We start from the raw sequence: 11,551 nt of genomic DNA on the forward strand, positions 1-11,551 counted from the left end.
CGTGTTCGATTCAGCACATGGATACAAATTGTGAAGCCCATTCATAGACAGGTTGTCTTGGTGTATAGTGGGTCAGGACCCCCCCCCCCCCCCCCCCCCCCCCCCCCACACACACACACACACACACACCCAAACACACTCCCTTCTCTCCCTTCCTCCCCTTTTGAAAACCAAATGTCGTATGTTGTAGGCAGTAACGTTGACTTTTAGAGGATTTTGATATTTTCGACCCCTCCCTTTACAAATGCTGGATCCGCCATGAGATGCTTATATTGTATGAATATTGCTAGAATCGACACAACACCACACTCACTCCGAGCACAGCATCCACTAACGTTATCAGTGAATACTACTGGGGGCATATTCTGTGGACATATTATAAACGATTGTTTTTGGAGATATGATCGACTATTATTTGGCAGTGGGTGTCATCCGGAGATATATATGCAGTTCTTGCTCCCCTGGTCGCTGTGTGACAACTAGCTGTAGTTACCAGCTGCGTAAAGCACAACACACTCACTTACCCCAGTTACACGGCGTCTCTGACCCACACACAACGCCTCCATGTCACAGCTGTGCCGGTACAGCAAGCCGACGCAGGGACGAACTGACAGGTATTTTACGGCTGTTTCCAACAGAAATGTGTGTGCTGGCTTGCTTGTGTGTTTGTTTGTGTGTATGTGCTTGTGTATGTGCTTGTGTATGTGCTTGTGTGTGCGTCTGTGTGAGCTCTTGTCCGTGGGTATGATTGTGTGTGCCAGTGTTAGCAGACCTTAAAAGAAGGTACTTGTAATCCCGACTGGCCAGGTGGGTCAGTACGGAGTCAACAAACAAGAAACAAGAAACACACTGTTTTCTGAGTGCAGGTTTTCATTTATAACTGCGGCATGGTAGCTCAGTAGCCCCCCCCCCTTAGTCGATGTCACGTGATATCTGCTTCAAAACAGTTGTCTCCTGTTGTTCATCAGGGTGGCAGATTTACTGAGAGTTGGTGTCAGAAGGGAAGCTCTCACGTTCTCACTTTGGGCATAGGAGGTACCGTGTCTTACTTTATGATATAGCAGTATACCTATACCAAAACATGCCAGCGAGACTTGTAAATTGGGAGATGTATATAATATTCCATTTGCATGTCGATATTTATTGTGTAATTATCGGTTCAATGGTATGACATCTTAAAGGTGTGAAATATGCAATCAACTGAACGATATTGAGAGGACGATGCTTTAAGCTGACATAAATCATAAAGGTATCAGAACTATATATAAACATGACAGGGAAGTTATTTTTACTGGGGTGGAAATCCCCTCGTTATTAATATATAGAATGTGTTTTCCCCAGTTATAGAATAGGTCCCCCAGCCCCCTGTAGCGTATGGTTGCCCGTGGGGATACTGGGGTACAACAGGGACCCAGCCCATGCCTGTCGTACGAGGCGAGTACATGGACGGGGGGGTCAGACTAGGTGACTTGCGTTTTGTTGATTGAGACGTTCAGCACTTCTCATTATTATTAGCATCAATCACTGGATTATCTGGTTCAGTCTTGATTATTCCCTGGTCGCCTTCACACAGCTAGAATATTGTTGAGCGCAGCGTTAAACTGCAGAAACATTGGCGATGAAGCAGATGAATGGGCAGCCAGGTTCTCTCACGCTCAGTCAATGGTCATCCTCGATTATCAAGGGCATTATGTCTTCACTCGCTTCGGTGTGACAACAGAATCTCCATCTCTCTCAGCAACAACTTGGAACATAATTTCTCTCGCTTGAACTTAAAATCAACAACCCATCAAAATAACTGTTCAGAATGAGCGTTCACACATCAACATTTATATTGGCAGACTTTCTACCCGGGCTTGAACAGACGGAATGGTGATGAACGCGTCCAGGGTATCCACCATAATCAGATAGTTACTCAGAACCAGCTGGTTCAAAACTTTATTTCCAAACGAAAGAAGAAATGACGCTGAACACGTGTCTGTCTTAACTGCCATGGATATTTTGTTTCAGAAGTCATGGCGTCATCAAAATACGATACGTACATGTCCGTCATCGCAGAAGATGTTGTAAAGAAAGCAGGCGTCGACAAGAATATTCCCAAAGACCAAAGGCTTGCTTTAAAAGAGAGTTTTATTAACAGTTTGAAACAGCATACGGAGAGATTGGTCGACATGACACGTTCTCAGATGGATGCTGAAGTTACCCAGGAGCATCTCAAGATGCAGTTGACTGACATGGATGATTTCTTGACGCAGAGTTTCAGGCAGAGAATCCTGCAGCTAGGCACTAAAGGGGAGAAAAGTAAATATTGTGACGTTTCGATTCCCAAATTCAGACAATATGTAAACCCAGAAATTTGTGGCATAAATCAACAATTGTATTACAAAAATGAACTAGGTATACAAATCAATACAAACTACTGCACAGCAATTACAATTGCAGTACACAATAAAGTGGTAGTACCATATCCAATGGCCATATATAGCTTGATGGCAGTGGTCTGTGTCAAATATCTGTCTCGTTCCCATCTACTGATTTACCCACCTGAACTAGAAAGAAAGTGAAAAGTAAGGCCGTAACTGTTTTATATTTAGGTCCATGCATAAAGATTCATAGAGACAAAACACTCTCCACAAGACTGTATGACGGATGACTTCAACTTTCCAAAAGTCAAATTTCCCTTCATGTCGAGCAATATTCCATCAGCTACAACCTTCGATGTTTACATTTCCCAACTTTTTAGGTAGAATCGAGCATGATTTCAAAGAGCGTCATACAACTCTTGATCAGAAGTTGTTTCATCGCGGTTACAACATTCAAGGCCGCAGTGAAGCGTTCAAAAAGTTTTATGGTAGACATGTGGAGGACATTTCCAAATTTTAAGAATCAGTGACAAACATGATGTCCGATACAATTCCCTATTTTGACTTGTACCACATGTTCTCTTCATTGGAAGTGACTTCCCTTTGCGTGTGTTTGTGACGGGTGCCACCGGTGGGGCAGGATACGCTCACCTTATCGCGAAAACCTGGTATCATCATATTTGATAGTGATTGATAAGCACATGCTCATGATGTTGTCGGAATTGTACAAATCGACTCTGTTTTATGCAGTGAATTCTATTGGACATGGAAAGGGTTTATTCGCTTTATATGTAACTTTCCAAAAGTCAGCGTTTCTATTATGTCGTGCAGTATTCCAACCGTTCCAGAATTGGTGTGTCAAATAACACAGTGGTGATAGCAAAAGTCAGTGTTAATAACATATATTCACCCAGCGGTGACAATGGTCAAGCTTCCGAGATGGGCACGGCAGGGAAACAGGGCTGATGAGCGATCCTCACATGAAAGCTGGTTTCAAAGTTATGAAATGCGTGAGAGATGAAATGTGTGAGAGATACGAAAACACGCTCTTGTCCCACTATATATACCTATGACTGTGGGTTCGAATCCCGGTTCGGCCCGATTATGTTTCTAGGTTTGTCAGCACCTGCCCGTGGCTCCTGGGTTTCACCGAAGTGGTAAACGCCTGAGACGGGCATCACTTCGGGCTTTCTTCCCACATTAAGCTGACACCTAATAGCGATATAACTGTAATACTGTTAAAAGCTGCGTTAAAACCCCACTCACTCACTATATATAGCAGCACTAGAACATTACAGAACTATCCATATGTTTCTATAACATAATATGACCCGAACTTTCTTAAGACTGGTCACTGCCCAAACCAAATGCAACGAGCGTCTATCGAATCTCAAAAGAAATAATGTTAACACAGTTACAATCATTGTTTAGCAATAAAATACTCTGTCATATAACAAAACGCAAAACCATGTTGACATCATTCTCATAAATACATCATAAGTATACGCAAAAACTAATGTCTGAATGATCTTAACATTTACTTCTTAATAGGTGACGTTTCCGGGATGTCTGCAATGGAAGATGTCCACGGGAGAGCCATCAAAGAACTCTGGCAACCACTTACTCGAGACTTGAGACTGGCAGGGACATTACTCCTTGATAATCTTCTTGAACAACAAGATGCCCTATCAGAAGCCGGTAGGGCCAGTATCATTGCTTCCTCTGGCAACCAGAAACAAAATTGTTCCTTTTTGAAGTTTTGTAATGAATTGTCACCTTCAAAATTTAAGTCAACGGTTATCCCAGCAATGAAAGAAAGCAACGATTCCACAAACTATCAGTTGGCGTGCGACATTGAAGACGCAACAGCACACTATGAAACAGTTGGAAAAAACAAATCCATCTGTTCATTTTGTAAGATGAAGGACAAAGTAAACCTCCGACGATTGGCAGACGCACTCATCGAATGCAAAGCTATAAGTATCCAAACATATGAGGATTTAGCTTCATCCTCCCTCAGTCACGAGGATAAGTGGGGAACACTTATTAAAATGCGACAACCGAAACGGTTTGCTCGTGCATTGAAAAAGAAATATCCAGATCTATATTTTGAGATAAAATGGAATCCTGAAGCCCTAATGCTAGGGTGTGTGTGTACAACAGGCACTGAGACCCTTACCGAAGAAGATATGGAGGTTGACAAAGACTCAGATATTGCCAGAATGTCAGATTTTTCAGATGACACTGATTTCACCCCCAAACCGAAGGGAAATATTTATGCCGTCTCGTTCCGAAAACCGCAGAGCGGGTTTTTATACATACTCTGATGACGCACAATAGTTGGGCCAAATAGACAATTCACACTCATTTACTCCATTGAGTTAGAAATAACAGACCAGTGACAGATTCAGAGTGACAAAGTGTTCTCCACAAGACCGTGTGACAAGAGGGATAATTACAATCAAATAGCCAATTCCCATCTACTGATTTACCCCCCTGAACTAGGAAAAGGAGACCAGTGTGGCCGCCTCAACTGTTTCATATTTAGATCCATGCATAAAGATTCAGAGTGACAAAACACTCTCCACAAGACTGTATGACAAGTCGGATGACTTCAACTTTCCAATAGTCAACTTTCCCTTCGTGTCGAGCAATATTCCATCAGCTACAACCTTCGATGTTTACATTTCACAACTTTTTAGGTACAATCGAGCATGCTGTTTCTGCTAATATTTCAAAGAGCGTCATACAACTCTTGCTCAGAAGTTGTTTCTTCAAGGTTATAACATTCAAGGCCACAGTGAAGCGTTCAAAAAGTTTTATGGTAGAGGTTTTATGTGGAGGACATTTCCAAATTTTAAGAATCAGTGACAACATGATGTCCGATGCAATCTTGTACCATGTGTTCCCTTCATTGCAATTGACTTCCCTTTGCGTGTGTTTGTGACGGGTGCCACCGGTGGGGCAGGATACGCTCACCTTTTCGCGAACACCTGGTATCATCATATTTGATAGTGATTGATAAGCACATGCTCATAATATAGTCGGATCGTACAATCGACTCTGTTTTATGCAGAGATTTCTATTGGATATGGAAAGGGTTTCTTCGCTTTATATTTAACTTTCCAAACGTCAGCATTCCTATTATGTCGCGCAGTATTCCAACCGCTCCAGGATTGATGTCCACATTTCGCAACTTTTGAGGTACAATCGAATATGCTTCAAGTTGTATGCTAGACATGCGGAAACTGATGAGAGGAAGGCCCAAGTTATTTCGAGCATGCTTTTTCTACCAAGATTTCAAAGAGCGTCATATACTCTCTTGGTGGAAACTTGTTTGATCCGGGTTACAACATTCAAGGCCTCAATAAAACTTTAGGGTCGACATGTGGAGGACATTTCCAAAATTTTACGCATCAGTGGCAAATATTACTCGTATGTGTATAATTCTCTCTTTTGACTTGCACCATATGTTCCCGTGTTTGTCAAAAAATTGACTTGCCTTTGCATGTGTTGTCGACGGATGCCACCGGTGAGTCAGGATACGCTCACCTTTCAGCGAACACCTGGTATCATCACTATTTGGGGGTGATTCATTAACTCGTGCTCATGATACAGTCGGAATCATACATTCGACTCTGCTTGTAACACAGATTTCTTTTGTCTATGGAAAGTTTTTTTGTCGCTTGCATTATGATGATTTTCATATACAGTCCGCTTGGCTCCAAATGAGAGATACCTGCTTCTTATAGTGGCATATCGTGGTATTCATCTTATATTTACAGTTTTCGGACAAACAGAAATCGCAAAATGGTTCATCTTAGGCGGTGTAACTGTGTCTTCCAGGTTCCATATTTAAACCGAAATTATTACATATACACCTTGTAATATATATCTAAAATGTTTGTTAAAAATGTTCTGTGTTTCTATGTAGAATTGTACTGGACATAGTAAATACATGGTGTAGATAATTCCATTGAAGAATGCCAGTTTTGATGCAGGTTTTCTGATTGTCTTTGCTGAAATTCATTTGGAAATAATGTTATAACTGCAGATTTATTGTTGTAACCAGACCAGCCCCTAATCTAACCTGTACTAAATGATGGTTTTAATTGATGTAGGCCATGTCCCTTTGAATATTGTTGATAACATACTTGATTTGGCTCTTTGAAGAGTCTTCACATATTATTGAAATGATTCTGGTTTTATAATTTAATACAAACATTTTGTCACAATACATTGCATATAAGTGTTATTTTTTATATTTCGCCTTACCTTTTTATGCCATGTTGTATGTCCTTGCTTATTATTTATGCTTCCTCTCGGGATTCCCACACTGTAACCTAACGACCTTGTGAATACAGAGAAATTATAACATCACCTTCTGTGATGGATTACGAATATATTTCTTAAACATTGTTGTTGTCTTCTCTTATACGTAGCATAATCTCTGAACGTGTACGTCGTACGCAGCAGACGTAATTCATTATTAACATATATTTTTGGTTCACCAAAATCACTGCGTGAATAGACTTCTGGACCATTACTTGGTTGTCTGCCGTGAGTGAGTGAGTGGTATGGGGTCGGGTGCGTTGGTGTGTGGTGCGGTAGTGCTAGCTGGTGTATATTTTTAAACTAAAGATGGAATGAAATTTGCAGCAACATAGATGTGCAGTTACAGCTATGAAACTGAAACTGGTCAGTGTTGTACTCTACTGATGTTCTGAGCGGTGAGCTTTTCTCCCCAGCGTTCATTACGGTCAACGTTGAATTTCTGACCCACGTCTGAACATTCAGATAACATTTTTGTTGTTTTGTTTTTTTCTTTAACGCCGCACCCAGCAGTATTCCAGATATATGAAGGCGGTCTGTAAATAATCAAATCTGAAATCAGACAATCAAGTGACTGATATCATGAGCATCGATCTACGCAAATGAGATTCGATGACGTGCATCAACCAAGTCAGCGAGCCTGACCACCCGAAAACGCTAGTTAGATAATATTAAGATATGTCAGGGCTGCATGTACACACATCGAATCCACATGCACAGCGTTCACAAAGGAAGTGGCAGTCGCGTAATGTCAACTACCCTCCTGAGGCAAGAGAATTAACTGGCTTTAAAAGTCCAGTTTCCACCCTTGCCGAACTAGGTTGGAATTCCTCGGCTCGATCGTAGCGCAACCAGTGGCTATTACGAGTTATGTCCTTGCTATGCCTCTCCTATTGACCAATCAGATTCAACCTCTCGTATTACTTGCATTTACTTCAAACAAAACGGTGGCGCCCAGTCAAGACGATCTGATTGATAATCAAGATCTATATTGTGATAAAACGAGTCTTACATCGCGAAGTGCATCAAATCACGTGAGAACCTCGATCAAAAGCATGAAAAGATTTTGAAAATATTTGTTGACAATGAGCGGTGCACATGCTTTGCAAATCATGGAGTCGACTGAAATCTGCATGACACTTTACGAACCGGATTTCGATTTCGGTGCGCGATTTTGATTGGACTATGCATAGAGTCGTTAATCCAGCCAAAATGTAACAAACAGTGAAAACCGTGAACACCCAGAACAAACAGAACAAACCGAGAACAAATAGATCAAACCGTGAACACACAGAACAAACCGTGAACACACAGAACAAACCGTGAACACACAGAACAAACCGTGAACACACAGATCAAACCGTGAACACACAGAACAAACCGTGAACACACAGAACAAACCGTGAACACACAAAGCAAACCGTGAACACACAGAACAAACCGTGAACAAACAGAGGAGACCATCAACACCCAGAACAAACCGTGAACACCGAGAACAAACAAAACAAACTGAGAACAAATAGATCAAACCGTGAACACAGAGAACAAATCGTGAACACACAGAACAAACCGTGAACACACCGAGGAAACCGTGAACACACCGATGAAACCGTGAACACACAGAACAAACCGAAAACAAACAGAACGAAACGTAAAATCACAGAACAAACCGTGAACACACAGAACAAACTGTGAACACACAGAGGAAACCGTGAACGAACAGAACAAACCGTGAACGCATAGAACAAACTGTGAACACACAGAACAAACTGTGAACACACAGAACAAACCGAGAACACATAGAACAAGCGAAAACACATAGAACACGAGAACACACAGAACAACACGAGAACACATAGAACAACCGTGAACAAACAGAACAAACCGTGAACACATAGAACAAACCGTTAAAAAACCGTGAACACACAGAACAAACCGTGAACACACAGAACAAACCGTGAACAAACCGAGAACACACAGAACAAGCGAGAACACACAGAAAGAACAACCCGAGGTCACACAGGGAACACACATATTCTGAACAACAAACATTCCTGTGACACTGAATAAGAATTAATGCAAAGTTATGTTTTTTACCAAATCTGAAACGATTTCGGTTTGCAACAGATAAAAGACTCATGTGTTCAAATGGTTTAATTTGCAGTAGTGACTTCAGAAAATGCATGATTTCATAAAAAAACATGAACATGCCAAAATGTCAATTTACAAATCAATAGCGTGTGTGTCCCCCTTGGTTGCAATGCAAGAAACATATCTTCGTCTCATGGAATGGACCAGGCGTCGCACAAAGTTCCTGTTGGAAATCCGTCCATATCTGCTGGAGCATGTTTCGAAGTTCCTGGAGTGTCTGTAGAACACGTGGTTGACGTTGAAGGCGCCGATCCATCTCATCCCACATCGATTGGTGAGAGATCAGGGGAGCGAGCCGGCCAGGGGATGACATTCACGTTGTTTTGTTGAAGAGAATCCTGAACAAGTCGAGCAATATGTCATGTTGAAAGGTAATACCTGGGCCATGACAACGCAAAAACGGTAGCACAACAGGGCCGATGATCTCGTCGCGGTAGCGCTGTCCATTGAGATTTCCCTCTACCACTATCAAACGGGTCCTCTGTCCTGCTGTAATCCCACCCCATACCATAACGCTGCCGCCCCCTAACCGATCTTCTTCCATGACACAATGATTGATGTAACGTTCACCTCGACGTCGGTACACTCGAATCCGTCCATCGCTGTGACTCAGGTGAAAACGAGACTCGTCAGTGAATAGAACTTGTCCCCACTGCATGGCCGTCCAGCGTAGACACTGTCTGCACCACGGTAGACGTGCTTGGCGGTGGTTTCCTGTCAAAATTGGACGTCTGGCGGGTCTTCTGGCGACAGTACCTGCACATCTGAGGCGACGACGTACGGTTTGTGAAGATATTCGTCGAAGGCCAGGGATGCTTCTTGCAGTCACTGTTGCTGGCTGGAATCGATTTCGTAGGTGTGTTGTTCGAATCCAGTTGTCTTGTCGTTTATTGGTTACGCTTGGCATGCCACTCTGAGGATGGTCTCTGACTGCATTCGTCTGTTGCCAACGTTGCCATAAACACCAAATGATGTTTCTGTGGACGTTAAATTGTCTTGCAACATCAACTTAACTCGATCCTGCTTCAAAAATACCAATGGCTCGCAGACGTTCATTTTCAGACAGGCGTGGCATTTCGTAATGTTAAATAATTGCGTAATTTTGTTGTTTTTCTGAGTGGTTGTTGTCAGCACGATGCTAAACAATGCATATGGAATCCCGTTAACCCACGTGTTTTTATACCCATTCTTGGGTAGTGAAATGCAAGGGGCTTGCATAAAAGTCAACTTTTGCATGGAATACATGGGGCTTTTCTGTAGCAGTTGCGTTTTTGTGACTTGATTCCATACATGTACTACAACATTGAAAACCAAACTTTACTTGTTTGAAACATACACTAAAATATTGGTGTCACAGGAACTTCTGTTGTTGAGTATAGTGATTTGCATTCAGCAGTGACGATTAACACCTTCATATTTGGTGGTATTTGTTCTGACAACAAATATATGAATTAGCATATGTGTCTGTATGTCTCACACACTCACCACTGGGGTGTTTAAATGATATTACAGTTACACTGTAACGTTTTATGTAGTAGAAGAAAACATAATTAATCTTGTGATAACCTTTTCGCCTCATCTTGCAATATATAACGCCACCCCATCGGAAAGTCCAGAACTAAAAATACACCAAAACTGGTTTTCCCAAGCTAAATATAGACGTGACACTGATAACACGTGACTTAGTTGTGGGGTCTTGATAATTCGCAAACCAACAAACAGTTTTAAAAGTTTGCAAATAATATTGTAAAGGGAACATTTTGTTATGATAAGTCCTGGCACCGGTTTATTACAAATACACTGCTGGCCTCAATAAGAAACGAAACAAGGGATGAGCCAGACAATCCAGTGATTGACAACATGGGCATTGATCCACGCAATTATGGGTCACACAGGACATTGGACAAATAGGGGATACAAAGGTAAAAGAATAGACTCACCGGAGGGACTCACAGAGAGACTCCCACAAGGGACTCACAGAGAGACTCCCAGAAGGGACTCACAGAGAAATTCCCAGAAGGGACTCACAGAGAGACTCCCAGAAGGGACTCATAGAGAGACTCACAGGAGGGACTCATAGAAGGAACTCACAGAAGAGACGCACAGAAGTGACTCACAGAAGAGACGCACAGAAGGGACTCACATAAGGGACTCACAGAAGAGACTCGCAGAAGGAACCCACAGAAGGGACTCACAGAAGGAACTCACAGATGGACTCACAGAAGGGGCACACGGAAGTGTCTCACAGAAGGAACTCACAGAAGAGACGCACAGAAGGGACTCAGAAGAGACACAGAGCACACATGGGGGACATAGGACACATAGGGGACAGAGGACCACATAGGGGACAGAGGACACATAGGGAACAGAGGACCACATAGGGGACAGAGCACATGTAGGGGACAGAGGACACATAGAGGACAGAAGACACATAGAGGACAGAGGGCACATAGGGGACAGAGGACACATAGGGAACAGAGGACCACATAGGGGACAGAAGACACATAGGAACATAGGACACAGAGGACACAGAGGGGACAGAGGACACATAGGGGACATAGGACCACATAGGGGAAAAGAGGACCACATAGGGAACAGAGGACCACATAGGGAACAGAGGACAGAGGTGTTTCTTCGTCTGTCAGCACATACCTGATTTCACCAAGTGGGCAACATCCACCACACACAGGTCTTCCTCCCACATC

The 11,551-nt window shown here is 42.5% G+C and overlaps 1 protein-coding gene across 1 annotated transcript; it reads left to right on the top strand.

Moving 5' to 3' along the window:
* Positions 1 to 2,015: 2,015 nt before the first annotated feature.
* LOC139455989 (uncharacterized) lies at positions 2,016 to 4,690 on the top strand. Its single transcript, XM_071237511.1, has 2 exons — positions 2,016 to 2,301; positions 3,915 to 4,690. The coding sequence occupies exons 1-2, from the start codon at positions 2,016 to 2,018 to the stop codon at positions 4,688 to 4,690; spliced, it is 1,062 nt and encodes a 353-aa protein (XP_071093612.1).
* Positions 4,691 to 11,551: the final 6,861 nt, after the last annotated feature.

The sequence above is a fragment of the Haliotis cracherodii genome, unplaced genomic scaffold (genome assembly GCF_022045235.1).
Source record: "Haliotis cracherodii isolate W230 unplaced genomic scaffold, xgHalCrac1.p SCAF_11, whole genome shotgun sequence".
Lineage (NCBI taxonomy): Eukaryota > Metazoa > Mollusca > Gastropoda > Lepetellida > Haliotidae > Haliotis > Haliotis cracherodii.